The 17,712-nt window shown below is 35.8% G+C and overlaps 1 protein-coding gene across 2 annotated transcripts in view; it reads left to right on the top strand.

Moving 5' to 3' along the window:
* The window catches only part of IPO8 (importin 8), an 86,194-nt gene that overhangs the window by 10,838 nt on the left and 57,644 nt on the right, over positions 1-17,712 (top strand). For both annotated transcript variants that reach the window (XM_047867450.1, XM_047867451.1), the window contains exons 3-10: positions 1,883-2,039; positions 5,096-5,254; positions 6,253-6,409; positions 9,868-9,957; positions 11,530-11,624; positions 12,478-12,562; positions 15,099-15,233; positions 17,059-17,158. In XM_047867450.1, coding sequence (XP_047723406.1) covers positions 1,883-2,039; positions 5,096-5,254; positions 6,253-6,409; positions 9,868-9,957; positions 11,530-11,624; positions 12,478-12,562; positions 15,099-15,233; positions 17,059-17,158 — 978 coding nt within the window. The remainder of the gene's footprint in view (positions 1-1,882; positions 2,040-5,095; positions 5,255-6,252; positions 6,410-9,867; positions 9,958-11,529; positions 11,625-12,477; positions 12,563-15,098; positions 15,234-17,058; positions 17,159-17,712) is intronic.

Here is a 17,712-nt window from a genome sequence, read left to right as displayed (position 1 = left end):
GTGCCCTGAGAAGGGGCTCAGTCACATGAGCCTGGGATCATGACCTGAGCCAAAATCGAGGGTTGGACAGTCAACCCACTGAGCCACCCAGGCGCCCCAAGATTTATTTTAACATACATAAATTGGTGTGCCTTTTATGTAGGCCATCTTGTATGGAGCCCTATAATAAAAATATTTTTTTGTGGTAAAATTAATAGCACTAAAGACTAAATTATAGGTAAGTCCACTATTTTACTATGTCTGTATCTTTGCTGTCTGAAAGGTGCTATTTTCAAGGCTAGTTCTGTAGAGATTAAAATTTGGTCTTGTGTATAATATAGCTGATTTTTGGGGTGCCTGGGTGGCTAAGTGTCCGACTCTTGATTTTGGCTCAGGTCATGGTCTCATGGTTCATGGGTTTGAGCCCCATGTAGGGCTCCATGCTGACAGTGCAGAGCCTGCTGGGGATTTTCTCTCTGTCTGTCTGCACCCCTCCCCCTGCTTGCATTCTCTCCTTGTCTCTCTCTCAAAATAAATAAATAAATGTTTAAAAATATATAGCTGATTTTCTTTTTGCAAAGATTAGTCTAATAAAATCATTCTGAACTACTGACAGGTTGGACCATATTCTTAGATCACTTATTCAGTTTTTCAACAGTCTATAAATTTTTATGGCTAATAATATAATAAATGACTGGGATAAAAGATGGTGCTTAGTCCAGAGCTTGTGTAACCTAATTAAAAACAAGTTAAGACAAAAACTCAAGGCATACCCCTCCCCTTTCTGTCTCTCTTTCTCAAATAATTTTTGTTTTTATCAAAAAAAAAAAAATGCAAATCCTAAGTGGAATTGTCTTTTTCAGACCTTTGTTGAATCAAAACTAATGAAAGAAGAGCTTATAGTATGTCAAGTTCATGGCTTCGTTAAATTTCAATTGTATTATAGGCAGTGTAGAACATGTTGGTTTATTCTTTGTGTTATAATGCTTCTGTGAACCAATTTAGTTTTATGTTAAAACTGGGATGAAGGGAGGGTATGGTGGGGCAAAAAGGGAGAGGAGAAATTGAAGGGAAGAAAGTTACACGTCTTTGTAGTTCGCATTTCTTTATTATATATTATGTATATATAAGCATATGATATTATAAGTGAGTATTTACATTCAGTATTCAGCTGGGGTAATTAGAGAGCTTCACTTTCCCTATCAAAACCCTGTTGTAGTATGTCAGCTTGTTTCTTTCAGAAGCGTTTTGCTAACTATTGAAGATGGCTGGAAAGAATAGGAACAAAATGATTAATTATGTATTTTGATAGAAATAAACAGCTGAGAAATTTCCTGAGGTTTTACAAAAATATTTGAAGGCTGATGTCCTTTTCCCTATTATTGTATTTATAAGTGGTAATTATTTTAGAAGGGTTAGACAAAAATTAGCAATATTTCAAATATGGTAGTATGTGGAGGATAGTAGCCAGTGAAAGAAAATAAACAGGAGAAGCAGTCTACCTGAAGGACAGTAGAATTTCACCTGTTGTAAACTCAGCATTAGGCATTATGAACTGTATGATTTTTATGATATTAAAGTACATTAAGATAGTTTCATTTAGACTACCTGGTATTTAGTCTAAGGATGCATACTTGATTCCTCGATCATTTTTCTGTCATATAAACTCGGAAGCTTGATTTAATGAAATGTTTTCTGCTTAAATTTGCTTTACGAGTTAAAGAGAAACTTACATTTCTTACACATTTTCCCTTCCCCAGTTTGCTATTTATAATTGTAAGATTTTCCATTTTTGCTGAGTATCATGTTTAGCAGTGAAGGCTTAGCCTTGCATGCTCTGTAAAGCTGAATTAAAGCCATCTTTTCAATACTGCTAGATTAGCATTGTTTTCCTCTATCTTAGCTGCCATTTACTTGAAGAACATGGTGACACAGTACTGGCCTGACCGAGAACCTCCACCAGGAGAAGCGGTATTTCCATTCAACATTCATGAAAATGATCGCCAGCAAATACGTGATAACATTGTGGAAGGAATAATTCGGTCTCCAGATTTAGTGAGGTACATTATACTATATATGATTAGTAGCAGGCACAAAATACTTGGATGGGAGAGGTTGGATATAATCATCAGCTTCAAGTTCGTATTTCTAAAGAGGTAAAGTAATGAAGGTGGGCACTCAAAAAATATTGTTTTACTTATTTGTCTTTGCATTTGTAATTATTTGCCTCAGAATATTTTGGAAAAGATTTAGTTGCCATAATTAGCCACAAAGAGTTAAGGCAAAAATCATACTTAACTAAGATTATATAAATCCTTGCTATTTAAATAATCTGTGTTCTTAGTTATGGTTTCTTTACGTTTTACTATGTTTCTGCCACTTCCCCCACCCTGATACAGGGAAATTGACTTCTGGGAATTTTAACCTACCACTTTTCTTTATACTTTACCTATCTTTTTACTCATTTTTTATGAACTAAGTATCTTTTCCTTTGGAGAAGACAGGATGGAGTAGGTATAAGCTAGAAGATTGGCTCTGGTTTTTATTTTTTATTGTTTTTAAATTTATTTAAAAAATTTTTTTATTTGAGAGAGAACATGAGCAAGGGTGGGGCGGGGAGAGAGGAAGAATCCCAAGCAGGCTCCATGCTGTCAGTGCAGAGCCCGACGTGGGGCTCAAACTCATGAACCATGAGATCATGACCTGAGCTGAAATCAAGAGTCAGATGCTCAACCCACTGAGCCACCCAGGAGCCCCTGGTTTTTAAAATTCAGGTTAGAGGGGCAACTGGGTAGCTTAGTGGGTTGAACGTCCAGCTCTTGATTTCTCAGTTCAGGTCATGACCTTGCAATTTGTGGGATTGAGCCCTGCATTGGACTCCAGGTTGATGGCATGGAGCCTGCTTGGGATTCTCTCTCTCCCTCTCTCTCTCTCTCTCTGCCCCTCTGTGGTGTGTACACTCTCTCTCTCAAAAGAATAAATAAACAAACAAACATAAAAAAAATAAAATTCAGATTGGATGCTATAGAGCAGCACTGTCCAAGAGACCTTTTTGTGATGATGGAAATCTATAGCCATGGCATGACTATTGAGTACTTGAAATGTGGCTACTGTAACTGAGGAATTGAATTTTTCGTCTAATTTTGGTTAAAGTGTTAACATAGAGCTCGTGGCTTCCCCTATTGCACAGCAGAGCTCTTGAGTTATAAAAATTTTGCAATTTTAAAAAAGGAAAAATAGATTTTTTTTCAATGTGAGCTTGTAATTAAGTTTCTGTTGAAAAGGGAGGAGGGAAATAGGTGAACCTGAGGTAGGGGAATGAAACTGTTGAATGTTAGGGATGAGATATAGCTTTATCCCCGAGTGTCTCATGTACATTATGTCATAAGCAGTAGTAGGGGAAAAACGTGGGAGGAGAACAAAAGGAAGGAGAATAAACATTGAACTCCTCTTTGTGTAGTTATTTTGTTAGTTAAGAGGAGAAAGTAGGCATATTGATTAAAGACAATCACCATTATTCTCAGTGGGGTGCCCAAATGCCAGTCTGGCAGTGGTTCCCCTGTGCTACTGTCATGTGTTTGTGTCTTGTCAGATCTTTACATTTCCTCTCTGAATTGTGTGATCCTTCCACACAGTAATGGAAGAAAGGATGGCTGCTCACTGCCATTCTTGGTGTGGTTGGAATAAGAAAGGGTTGACGGGGGAGGGTCACCTGAAGGTGAAATTTAGAAAAATGAAAAGTTTCAGTTTTATTGCACACAAATATGACCTATTTATTGTTTAGGAACAACTGGTGGTGGTGCAAGAGGAGACTTTTATCTTTGTTATGAGGCAGTTGCTTTATGTCCTTAAGGCTTAATTGTAATCACTTTTGAAGAACTGTTTTCAAAGTTTAAGAGTATTGCAAAGGAAATTTTTCAAATGGATTTTGTAACATAAAGTAAAGGTATTATTTTGTGGGTTTCATTTCAGAGAATCCTAGTTATTGGCTATTCAACTGAACACACAGTTTTTTTTTCCTAACCATTTGCAAATGACCACATAAGGACCTATTGATTGTTTGTAGAAGAAAAATGTTTTCCTTATTTTTTTTTTTCAATCTCAATACAGTAGGGATCCCATTGTACAAATGATTACCGACTTAAACGTTATGAGGTCACATCTTTTATCACTTAACTTTGTGGTGTTATTAAAGAGAATTCTCTCGGGGCACGTGGGTAGCTCAGTGGGTTGAGCGTCCACCTTCGGCTCAGGTCATGATCTCACGGTTCGTGGGTTCAAACCCTGCATCAAGCTCTGTGTTGACAGCTCAGAGCCTGGATATTGCTTCAGATTCTGTGTCTCCCTCTCTCTGCCTCTCCTTCACTCACACTCTGTGTCTCTCTCTCTTAAAAATAAATAAAACATTAAAAAAAAATTAAAGAGAATTCTGTTTCATGACTTTCTTACTGCCTTTTTCTTCATTTCTTTGCAAATAACTCTTAGCTTTCATCTTCAAGAATTGCCTGCTAATAGTTTCTTATTCTTAAAGTAAAGAAATTATTATCTCAGGAAGCTTTGATAGGAGCAGCATACTGTGTTGGCTATTAACTGATAATGGATGGTTCAAGGTTTTGGCTCACAGAGATGCTTCCCACGGTTATGACGGCCTCTGTTTTACCTACTTTGACTATGTTTAGACTTTTTCCAGTTGAAATTATACAATACTTTATTTGTTTTGTTTTTTTTCCCCTTAGGATATAATAACCAAAAGCTGGAAAATTTTGCAGAGCTGAGGTGGATTTGTTGTCTGGTTTTTTTTTTTTTTTTTTGGCAAAAATTTAAATGAATTTTTATTTTTAATTTCTTGTTTTTCCCCAAAGCTGTATTTAGGATAATCCTGTTTGAAAGTTTTCATTCATTTTAGGAAATTACCTATTTTGTTTGTTTTCATAAGTAAAGATACTGAGGAGGTTTTCCTTTATAGGACTGTTGTTTTTTTCCCCCTACCCCAGATATGTAACTATATAATATAGGTACATAAGAGTTAGAGTGTTGTTATGAAAATTATTAGAGGTGTTTGAAACCTGATATTTATAACTACTTAGATTTTGGACTTTTTTCCCTCACCTTATAGAGTCCAGTTAACAATGTGTCTCCGTGCCATCATTAAATATGATTTCCCTGGTCACTGGCCAGCGGTAGTCGACAAGATAGACTATTACTTGCAATCACAGAGCAGTGGAAGCTGGCTTGGCAGTTTATTATGTCTGTATCAACTGGTGAAGACATATGAGTAAGTTGATTTCTGTTGGCTGAAGATACCAGTCTTGTGTTACTTAGAAAGGATTAAATTGCATAGAGAGATCTGCTCTATGGGTGTTCTGCAGAATCAGGTTAGTTTGGGAAATGTTAGGTTAAGCACAAACATGTTTATTTACTACAGTTATTCAAAGAACCTTTAATCTGCTATTGTATATTGCTAATCTCTAAGGCAGTAATAAGATATGCAGTGTTTCTTGGATTTGTCAGTTTCAGAGGCCCATTTATTAACAGCTTTCCTTGGAAACTCTCATATAGAGGTACTTTAACATTTGTGTTCAGGTGAGTGCATTGTTAAGTAAACCAAACATTTAACTTTTTGGATGCAAGATGTTGAAGTTTCTTTGCTAGTAACCTTCTTTTCGATAAAAGTTGCTTGGGAGATAGGAGACTAGTGTCACATTTAATAGCATTGCTTTCTGGTTTCTAAGAGGATTGCTTCCTTCTTAGGTATGCAGAGTCCTATAGTTAAAAACTAGTTAGTTCAGACTCTGTAGAGTCTTTAGAAGATATTTTAAATTGGGAGCAATTGAAATGATCTAAGAACACCTAAGTTTGCAAGCTATTTTAGCTTCTCAATTTAATGTATTATAAGAAGAAATGTTTTTTCCCCACATTATAATAGGATTGTCCATTTAAAAAGGCATATCAACTTGTATTTTATAGGAAGAGTTGTGGTATGATGAAAATTTAGTAGAAAAATTCATTTAGGAACTTTGCTAAATAGTCTAGAATGCTTTTAGATCAATTTAAATCTTTCTAGAAAGATTTTAGTTTCACTGCCTAAAACAGGGATGTGCTCTTTCAAAGTTTCTTCCAAGTTTATTCTAACAGTCCAAACAAAATGTTAGCCAGTGTTTGGAATGTTTTGTTAGCTTTATCTAGTTTAAAAAATATTTTTTATTCATTATTTATAGCTCTTTTGTAGGGGGGGAAATGATTTTTTTTGTCTTTTTGTCTTTGCTCATGTAGATATAAGAAAGCAGAGGAAAGAGAGCCTCTTATAGCAGCAATGCAAATATTTCTGCCTCGTATTCAGCAACAAATCATGCAGCTCCTTCCTGATTCCTCACATTATTCTGTTTTACTACAGAAACAGATTCTGAAAATCTTTTATGCACTTGTTCAGGTAAGTTTCTACTGCAGAAGAAAAATATAGGGTCTTGTAAATATGACATATGGAAAGTGCTTAATAAGTGTCAGTTATTAAAAATTATTATCTATTCTCACATGTATTTATTTATTTTTTAAAAATGTTTTATTTATTGAGGTTGGGATGAGGGGAACAGAGAGAGGAGAGAGAGAATCCCAAGCAAGCTCTGCACTGTCAGCATGGAGCCTGACGCAGGTCTTGATCTCACAAAACTGGGATCATGACCTGATCGGAAATCAAGAGTTGGACCCTTAACTGACGGAGTCACCCTGGTGCCCCTCACATGTATTTCTTAAAAAAACAAAAAACAAAAACAACCTCATGAGAGAATAGGATCACAGAAATTAACTTAGTCATCCAAGGTTACCTTAGTGTCAGAGCTCAGAGTCACTGACTATACCTTTCACTCCAGTGTCTGAAGTGCTGGGTAAGGAAGAACCAGGGTAATTAACTGCCCCTAAATTACTTGCTTAATCTGTCAGCATTCTGCGTACTGATAAATTAGGATCATGGGAGAAGAGGAAGGAAAAGAAGAGGGTCCCTCTTTTACTGGGAAATCATACTGGTGATAGTTTCTTTGCAATTTGACCCAATTTAAAGCTAACAAAAAAGATTTAGTACCTCATTTTTCTTCACTTAAACTACTTCCTTTTTCTTATCTGAAAGCTATAAAGAGTATTAATATGAGAGTCTAAAACATAATTAGAAGGGGACAGAGATGGAATGTTTTAAATATAAAAATATTTTAAATTTAATCCTTGAAAGATTTAGATAAATTATTTAGATCTGGGTGGAGGAAGAATAATTGTCAGGCTCTAAAGTGTTTGAAGATGAATGAGTCATATCTCTGTTAGCATGCCTTTTTTTTTTTTTTTAAATTTATTTTGAGAGAGTGAGCGTGGGGTGGAAAAGGGGCAGAGAGAGAGAGAGAGAGAGAGAGAGAGAGAGAGAGAGAGAGAATCCTAAGCAGGCTCCACACTCAGCATGGAGCCCGACACAGGGCTTGATCTCATGACTGAGATCATGACCTGAGCCAAAATCAAGAATCATATGCTTGACCAACTGAGCCACCTAGACTCCTCTGACATGACTTTTTAGTTAGTCATGGCAAGAGGGTAGTGTTGTTGAGCTAGAGAGCCAAGATAGTTGGTTTTGTTCTTGGCTCCATATGCCACTTAATTAAGTACTTTTGTAGCATTTCAGAATATTTCACTTTAATAACAATTTATATTTTTAGATGAATCTTTTAAACTTAAAAAAATTTTTTTAAATGTTTTTATTTATTTTTGAGAGAGAGACAGAATGAGTGAGGGAGGGGCAGAGAGAGAGAGGGAGACACAGAATCTGAAGCAAGCTCCAGGCTCTGAACTGTCAGCACAGAGCCCAACATGGGGCTTGAACTCACGAGCTGTGAGATCATGACCTGAGTCACTTAACTGACTGAGCCACCCAGGCACTCCAGCATCTCTTAAACTTTTAATAGAGAATGATCTGATGTAGGGTTTTTTTTTTTTTTTTCCAGCTTAGCCTTTTGTGGGGAGATGGAAGGGAGGAGGAAGTGTATCTGAAAAGAGAGAAGAAACTAGGATACTTGGAAACTATATTCTGCCCCCCCACCCCTGGCCTTTTTTAAAACTAATAGAGAAGGAAGATATATGGTACCTTTGGCTATTTATTAAAACACTGTTCAGAAATTTTCCTTGGGAGAAGCACTCTACTCTGAGGGAAATATTTTTTATTCCGTGAGATGTCCTGCTGTTAGATAGAGGAACATGCCATTTATACAGAGGCTGGACTTCCCTTTCCCATCTAAAGAAGCATAGTAGGAATCAGGAAGTAAGAGGCTGATGAAATGATTTTCCTAAAGCCTCCACCTCTGTTTGATTTGCTAAGAGGGCAAAGTCTAGAATGTTTTCTCTCAACATTTGCTGCTACAAACCTAAAAAAACCAACGCAAACCCTCAACATTTTTAATCACTTTGGTAATCTATTTTATGCTACTACAGTAATATGCTCCCTCTGGGAATCCTGGAAGCAAAAATTCAGGCAGCTTTAAGAGGTACCATACAAGGATAATGTATGGAGAAAGTTAATGTCTGATAATTTGGGAAGAGGCAGAAAAATTTATTCTAAGGAGTATGATACAATTAAGTTGACTTTGTCTAAGTAGCATTTATTAAACGTTGTGTACAGGGCATGTGGATATTCCATACATACTTCAGAATTCAGTTTGTCCAGAAGTGAACTCCTCGTCACTCTCCCACTAATGCTGAATCCGCTTCTCCTCTGCTCCCTATCTCAGGCCCAGACCATTCCCCGTTGCACTTAAGCTGGGAACTTCCTAACATGGCTTATAAAACCCTTCTGGCTCCACCTTATCTTTTACCATTCTTACCTTTGTACTTTACACTCTAGCCATACCGAAATTCTTTCAGCTTCATGAGAATGTCATGCCTTCAGCCTCTGAAATGCTGTACAAGAATACAGGAACACGCTTGTCCTTTATGCCCTGGGCAGTTTGTGCTCTTTCTCCAGGTCTCAGCTTGTGTATCACTTCTAGAAAGATGTCCCTGATCCCACCAGCCTGGATGAGGCGATCCTTCCATGTGTGCCTTTAACAATGTTGTACTGTTTTTTATCTGGATTATATATCATACCATATTGTAATTCCTTGTTTATATGTGTGTTTTCCCTAACTAGAGTGTAAGCATTGTGAGGACAGAGACTGCCTCTTACCTGTCACCGTGTTCTTAACGTGTAGAGGTTTCGAAAATGCATGGATGCAGAGGCACTGTGCCTTGCCTCCTGTAACTCACAGTGTGGTTATAGAGTAGCTATGGTGTTATGCTGCAGCGTAGAGGAAAGTAATTGAACAAAGTGTGTCATGAGGTAAAGATTTTCATTTAAGTGGGTAAAATGAGTTCTCACCACAAAAAAGGTAATTGTGTGAGGTGTTGGAGGTGTTAACCTTATTCTGGTAATCAATTAAAAAAATATATATATGTGCATCAGATAATCACATTGTGTATCTTAAGCTTACACAATGGTATATGTCAATTATATCTCAGTAAAGCTGGGGAGAAAAGTGGTTAAAAGGAAGAGCTTGATACACAAAGGGGCAAATGGTAAAAATCACTTATCTAGAGTCTCATGCTGAATAAATGAGACCTTACTGTAATAAAGTTTTTTTTTTTTCATTTAAAAAGGTTGCAGAGAAACAATTCATGGCATGTATACTTCTAGATTTTCAAAATTTTAGTTTATGTATATATGCTTATTTCTAAGTTAAATTTACGTTGAACCATATGAAATTACCATTTTCATGGTCAAATGTTAACCATTGGATGTATTTCAGCCTTCCAATATAGGTGAAATTGTGGCTTTTTTCGGAGGGGAAGAATTATTGTTTGATGACATCGTTCTTTTGCTTTCAGTATGCATTGCCTCTTCAACTGGTGACTAACCAGACCATGACAGCGTGGATGGAGATCTTTCGAACTATTATTGACAGGACAGTTCCTCCTGTAAGGAAGGGTTTCTGTTCTTCAAAAAAATTGGGAAAACTTGGGTTTGGGATATTTGTGGTGGGCCAATTGATTATCTTAGCCTGCTATTTGTAAAAACAATTACTATTCTCATAAAAATAGTAATACTTATTTTTATAAAGTTCAGATAAGCAAAATTAATAAAATATATTTAATCCTACTAAAGACGATAAGAACCATTTTTTTTTAATTTTTAAAATTAAGTTTATTTTGAAGGAGAGAAACCATTTTTAAAACTTGGTGTTTATTTTTCTGGCCTTTTTTTCCCTCTGGATCTATATATGGCCACATTTTATTTATAAAAATGGCATAGGTAGGTACTGTTTTGAAATTCATTTTTCATTTAAAATCTCTTGTAAATATTTTTTATTATGAATGTTTTTATATTGTCATTTTTGTTGAATGCTTCATTTGCTGGACATTTAGGTGGCTTTAGGGTGTTGGTGTTTTAACTATAAGGATGTATGTAGTTAAATTTTTATGTACATACACTATTATTTTCTTTGGATAAACTCCTAGAAGTGTTTAAGACTTTGACAGATCTTACAAAATGCTCTCTAGAAACATTGTCCTGGATTATACTTTATTAAGTAGGGACTGAGAATGTCATGTTAAATTCTAAGGTTGCCAGTTTGGTAGATGAAAGACGGTGTCTCTTTTTTTTAATTTTTTTTTAAACATTTATTTATTTATTTATTTATTTATTTATTTATTTATTTATTTATTATTTATTTATTTTAACGTTTATTTATTTTTGAGACAGAGAGAGACAGAGCATGAATGGGGGAGGGTCAGAGAGAGGGAGACACAGAATCTGAAACAGGCTCCAGGCTCTGAGCTGTCAGCACAGAGCCCGATGCGGGGCTCGAACCCAGGAACTGTTGAGATCATGACCTGAGCCGAAGTCAGCTGCTTAACCAATTGAGCCACCCAGGCCCCCCCCTCCCCTTGTTTTTCTTTATTTTAGTTCTTTTTTTTTTTTTTTTTTTAACATTGACAGTGTATCATTTTTATCTGTAATAACAGTGATGCTGTATTTCACTAGTCAACCTAATAACTAGTCAAAATAACTAAATTAAATTACACGTTTTTAAATGTAAGCTTGTCTTCAAATATGCAATATTCTTTCTTTTATCCATATCTTGGGACAGATTATATTGAGGTTTAATTTATATACAAAATATACAAAATTTAGGTAACAGATCAGTGAATTTTGACAAACATTTACCTGCATCGCTATTTCCCAGATCAAGATATCAAACCTTTTTGTCATCCCAGAGTTTCCTCAAGGGACATGGTGTTGTGTATTTTGTTTTACATTTATTTGGGCCTTTTGAAGGTAGGAGATAAATGTGAACAATAGCATTAGTTAGTTGAAATTTGCTTTGCTTATTTAATTCCTACCTAGCAATCGTAAGTAAGAATTTGCATTTGTATGGCAACCTTAACTCACTATAATATTAATTTATAATAAGATTTATTTTGCTTTTGTTATTTACATAAACCCCTTTACCATGCAGGAATTTAATCTGGGTGTTTTTGTCCCCTTAGGAGACTCTGCAGATTGATGAGGATGATAGACCAGAACTAGTCTGGTGGAAGTGTAAGAAATGGGCACTACATATTGTAGCTCGTCTCTTTGAACGGTAATTCTGTTTACTAGATTTGTGATCTTATGGTCAATACCTCAGTACTGAATATAATAAAGCTCGATAGGTCCCTTGATGCTTCACAGTATATCACTGTTAGCCTTGTTTTTTATTTTTGAGAGAGCGGGAGAGCGAGCGAGCGAGTAGGGGGAGGGGCAAAGACAGGGCAGGATACAGAATCTGAAGCAGGCTCCAGGCTCCAAGCTGTCAGCACAGAGCCCAACTCAGGGCTGAAACTCAAGAACCATGAGATCATGACCTGAGCCAAAGTCAGATGCTTAACCAACTGAGTCACCCAGGTGCCCCTCACTGTTAGTCTTTAAAGCCACAGTGGGCAAAAAGAAGTCACCCTTTGTTTGTTTTAAGGTAGGCCTAACTGTGATTATTGGCTTTGAGATTATAATGATGTGGACAGTCTTCTCTGGTCTTTCTGTTCTTCTATAAAAAAAAGAATGGGCATGACATTTTTTTAGTTCATTGGAAATACCTAGGAATTGTACAAGAAGGTGCATGGCTACTTAGTTCCATAAGAAAGTTAGTGAAATTTAATTATTGATGCATTTTTTGAAAAAGAAAAAAGAGTCATATATAATATTTTTATTTGTAATATTTGCCCTTTAGGAACTCTTGGTTAAGTAGGTGGAAGCTTCTGTCTGAAATTTTAAGTATGGCCCAGAATCTAAGTACAAGCTTATTATGATTTCATCTTGGGGCTTGTGGAAAAGGGGCAAGTGTTAGTTTTCTGCCCACATAGCATAGATCTTTCAACAAGGGATGGTATTTAAACCAGTGAGCATGCTCTTGTTTTAAAAATTTACAGCATTTAAACATTTTCTCTTTGTGTTTTAAGATATGGAAGCCCAGGAAATGTCACAAAAGAATACTTTGAATTTTCTGAATTCTTTTTGAAAACCTATGCAGTGGGAATTCAGCAGGTAATAAACATATGCTTTTTATTTATTTTTTTTATTTTTATTTTTTTTCAACGTTTATTTATTTTTGGGACAGAGAGAGACAGAGCATGAACGGGGGAGGGGCAGAGAGAGAGGGAGACACAGAATTGGAAACAGGCTCCAGGCTCTGAGCCGTCAGCCCAGAGGCTGACGCGGGGCTCGAACTCCCGGACCGCGAGATCGTGACCTGGCTGAAGTCGGACGCTTAACCGACTGCGCCACCCAGGCGCCCCAAACATATGCTTTTTAAATAGAAGGACAGTTACTCCTGAAAATAGTTGTCATTTCTGTTCATTTAAAAGTAGATTATGAACATATTAATACATTATATATTTATAGGGGATAAAATGGCAGATCTGGGAATCTAATATAGTGCAATCAGTTTTAGAACCAAACGTCCTAGGGCAGCTTCCATAAGAAGTGTCCTTCCAAACTCCTAGATGCTAGATTCAAAGCTTTTAAGTTTATTGATACTGATGTCACAGTGACCAGTGCTTAGATTGGGTTCTTCTGTTAACTCTTGGACCTCTTATGGGTTTCTTATTCTCTGTTCGTTTGATCTCCCCTCTTTGTTCTAAACTTTTATATCAGAAGATTTATGTAATGAATTGATTCATTTCAAGAGAGCTTGAGCTCAGAAATTAAGATCTTTGGTTGAGAACTTACACATTTTTGTGGAAGTTGAGGAACCATTCTCTACAGTGCAAATTAGGAGTTCTTGAGAAATAATCCAAGTTGATATTAATATTTAAAACGTACATAGGACATTTGGGCATGAAGATTGGTTGATCTGTATTGCCATTTGAATCACATTTTTGTTTATATTTCAACAAATAAAATTTAATAACTATTCAAGCACTGGCTGTTTCAGGACTACAGTGAGGAAGCAAAGATTAATCAGACATAGTAAAAGGCTTTAATGATATAGAGGGTGTTTCTAGATTTTTATAAATCTATGCATATTAGTCTTCTTTATTGTCAGTGATATCAAGCTAACTGCCTCAAACCTGTCATCATAGATGGAATACTTCCTTTTATAGATGATCGTTTTGTCTACTATCATTTTATAGATTATCATTTCTAAAAAGTACCTTGCAACAATTCAGGAAAGCTATGGCTGTAATTTTCTCACAAATTATTTTGTTGGCCCACAAGACAGTCTGTAGGGAATATTAGTGAATAATGAATAAAATTATCTGTTCAGCCATTCAGTATGGAAACTAGGATAATCAGGAAGCCAGGCAGTTCTGTCTTCTATTATTTCCACTGCAGTTAAACTCATTAACCATCTTGAAGTTGATGCCTTCTTGAAGTGTGTTTGGCCGAGTTTTTCCAGTGTCATGTAAATGTGTGTATGTTTTGTATGTACATACACATTCAGATTTGATGGCATTGCATCCATGTCATAAACTATTTGTACGTTGGTTATTTAAGATATATATTCCTAGTATTTAAAAATTATTTTCTTATTAAAAACTGTTGTCTCCTTTGCTGTTGTTTCTTTGGGTGAGCCAAACTGTTTAGGAAGACCCATGTTCCATAGCATCCCCTTTTGGCCTGCATTGCAGAAAGGGCATCTAGGCGATGGTGGGACTTCTTACAATGCTTATAAACCTAATTTTACATAACTTGAGCTGAATTTATGTTCTGAGTTCATCAATTCTGTACATGTTTTGAAAGAACTCTCTTTATTTATTTAGCAGTTTAGGTTTAAGCTTGCTATCCTGAAGTGCTCTGGGACCAGGAATTGGAAGATTTGGATTTTGTCGTAGTGCTACCTCTGACGGGCAGGTCCTTGGGATAGTCAGAAGCCACTTTGGGCATGGTTCCTTCCTTAGAAACAATTAAAAAAAAAACCAAAAACTTTTCAGTTTTGTGTTATATTTACAAAGACTTTCTGTGGTGTGGGATTATAAAATAAAATTCTTCGGTATTTTCTTCTAGGCATTCTATGCTTTCGTTTTTGTTGTTGAAATAGTTCCCCATCTGGAATTAATTTTGGGATGGAGTTTAGTTAGGGAGCCAATTTATTTTTTTTTCATCGGGCTAATCAGTTGTCCTGATACTGTTTTCTGGATAATTTATTTTCTCTTCCAATTTGAAATGCAGCTTTATCAAATAATTAAAATCTGTTAATGGTATCTCTTGCTGTATACATGTTTTCAGTGTTCATTTTGTGAAGTCTGTTATTATTTCTCTTAACCGGAGTCTTAACTTATTTGAAGAGCTTAGTTACATGGAATAGAGCATAGACTTGTGACTTGTTCTGCGTTGTTCCACAGGTTAGAAGTAGGACAAAAGGCTGGAAATCCCAGTGAGACGTCCTTTAGTTCAGTAAAACTTGGATCCATCTAATTAAAACTGCCCACAAGTTTTCTCACAAAATATTAGTTTCTCTAAAAATCAGTTTATTTTTATTTTTGTGGATTCTGGGTTTTATGTCATGCCTAAAATGCCCCTCCCTTTAACCTTAAAATTATTTATGTTCTCCTATACTTTCTTTCCCATTTACCTGTAGGTACTACTAAAAATTTTAGACCAATATAGACAGAAAGAGTATGTAGCCCCCCGTGTTCTTCAGCAAGCATTCAACTATCTCAATCAAGGGATTGTTCATTCTGTCACCTGGAAGCAGATGAAGCCACACATACAGGTCAGTGTCAGGGAATAGCTCTCCAAAATTATTCTCTGGTTAAGTTAGGTTTTCTAGACACTAATCCTGTATGTCATATTTAATATATTTTTATTTCTATTAATTTCAAATGTGTGCAGTCTTATATTTGATAGGAAGGGCTTGGAAATTTAAGTATTTGAGAAGAGTGAAGCTTTCAAGTTTAATAGAGTTGTAAGACCGGGATGCATTTGGTCTTTCTTGGAGTCTCATGTGGCCTCAGTTTCTCCTCTGTTCAGTTGGCTAGTGTTTTTCTATCCTTCTTATCTTCTTTTTTTTAATGTTTTTATTTATTTTTGAAAGAGAGACAGCATGAGTGGAGGAGGGGCAGAGAGAGAGAGAGAGAGGGAGACATAGAATCTGAAGCAGGCTCCAGGCTCTGAGCTGTCAGCACAGAGCCCAACGCGGGGCTCGACCTCACGAACCATGAGATCATGACCTGAGCCAAAGTCAGACGCTCAACTGACTGAGCCACCCAGGCGCCCCTCTATCCCTCTCATCTAAAGGTCACTAGGATCAGATGTGGTATTGTATGCAATAGCATTTTGAAAAGAGTCACCAGGGCTGTACTAAGGTAGTATTATTTTGCAGTAGATGAAGCCTGAAGCATGATCATTTTCTTTTGTAGATAGAAGCTAATGAGGTTTTTATTTTTCTTTTTGGCTTAAGTTCTGTAGCAGAAGTTATAGTTTTCTGGTTTTATATCAATTGTTTACTTAAAGATAGAATTCAGCCTCATTATTTAAAGAACAAATGAGAATCAAAAATTATGAGCCATTAATGAATAAATTCTTATATGTATGTAGATAATTTTAGGTAATTCAGGGATGTTAGGAACTGAATTTTTTTTTTCTCTCAAACTGTGAATTCTTAAATTCTATAATCTCTGTGATAGTTCCTAAAAAGGAAAACACATTTCTTTACTTTGCCTTTGGTGTCCAGGATGGAATTTGTTTAGTATTACCTTATTACTGGTTTTATAAATATAATATCTTTTGTTTTCTGTAGACCTCTTAATAATATTTGTCTAATCCTGTTGATCAAATAGTGATAATTTCTTTGCAGTTGATAATGGTACTGATTTCATTTTATATACTATGTTCTTATAAAGTAAGAGTGGATTTTTTTTTCTTGATGCCTTTGGCCTTATTTTTACATAGCCATTGATTAGGAATAAGAAAAGTCCAGTCTCTTGGTTGAATTTTTTTCTCCCAGAATTTAATTTGGAATATGTGAGAAGAGATGATCCTATTTCTACATATATAATTGTTAAATGGGCTTAGTAGAGCATTAGCAGCAGATATGATTTTTTTTCTGACTGAAACCTGCATTTCTAGAGTAGGAAGTTAGGTTTTTGAAAGTGGAAGAGGAAAAGAAATTTTAATATTGCTGGCACGTTGACATTTAGGACCAAAATGGAAATGTAAGAATGTTCACAATAAGAAATACAATAATAAATATAATCTTGGCTTGATAATTATCTCTCTTCCTTAAAGAATTAAGGTGTGTTTAATATTGATCTGTTAGTAAAACTTTATTATCCCTGCTTTTGCTTCCAAGAATAGCATTTCCATTCATCTCTTTATATTTTAATCAGTTGTTTAAAAACAATCTTAAGTTTAATTCTGTCTGCCCCACACCCCCAGGCTCTTGCTTTCCTGCTTTCCCCTCAGCCAACACAGGCTGAACACAAAGATTAACAGTTTGGAAAACGAACATCAGAAAGGCTATCAGTAAATACATTATTAATATTCCCCAAATTTGAATAGCCTATAGCCATTTGTTGTTTTGTTTTTTCTCTTCTTAGAATATCTCTGAAGATGTGATTTTTTCTGTGATGTGTTATAAAGATGAGGATGAAGAACTGTGGCAAGAAGATCCATATGAATATATAAGAATGAAATTTGGTAATTGAGATGATTTTATTCCTCATTAGTCCCTTGATATGTAGAGTAATATAACTTAATTTATATTTTTAAGCAGATTTTATTGCTGTATTAAATTCCCAAAGTTCTGCTTTACATGATAAACTCTGAAGAGTTTGATGTTCTCTTGAGCCAGTGGACTTGAGGCCTTTGCGTGTAGAAGATGGAAAGCTGTTTTGTTCACCCCTCTTAGGGGTGCTGAAGCAGTCATGGAGCCAGCTACAACGTTTTCTGTTTTGATGCTGATCTGGAGGGACCATCCTTATCTCTACCTTTGGGAATACCCATTTGTAGATTGGGTTGTTCTTAGTCTGGATCATTTGGATTTCTGCATATTTTAGGAGCATTCCAATTTAGTATGCTTCTTTATCTTAGTGGCTAAGTATTCCAGAAGAGAGTGAGATTACCACTGTGTGGTCCCATTCTCTGGAGGTTCTTTTTGCTTGGATCTTTCTAGAAGTTATTGAGTTGTGTAGGTTGCCTGAGTTCATTCCCTTTTACCCTGGTTTAAATGAGTTGCTTCATGGAATACTGTC

Source organism: Prionailurus viverrinus, chromosome B4 (genome assembly GCF_022837055.1).
Source record: "Prionailurus viverrinus isolate Anna chromosome B4, UM_Priviv_1.0, whole genome shotgun sequence".
In the NCBI taxonomy this organism is placed as follows: domain Eukaryota; kingdom Metazoa; phylum Chordata; class Mammalia; order Carnivora; family Felidae; genus Prionailurus; species Prionailurus viverrinus.
Note: the sequence above shows the minus strand (reverse complement) of the source record. Positions and strands in the feature narration are given on the sequence as shown.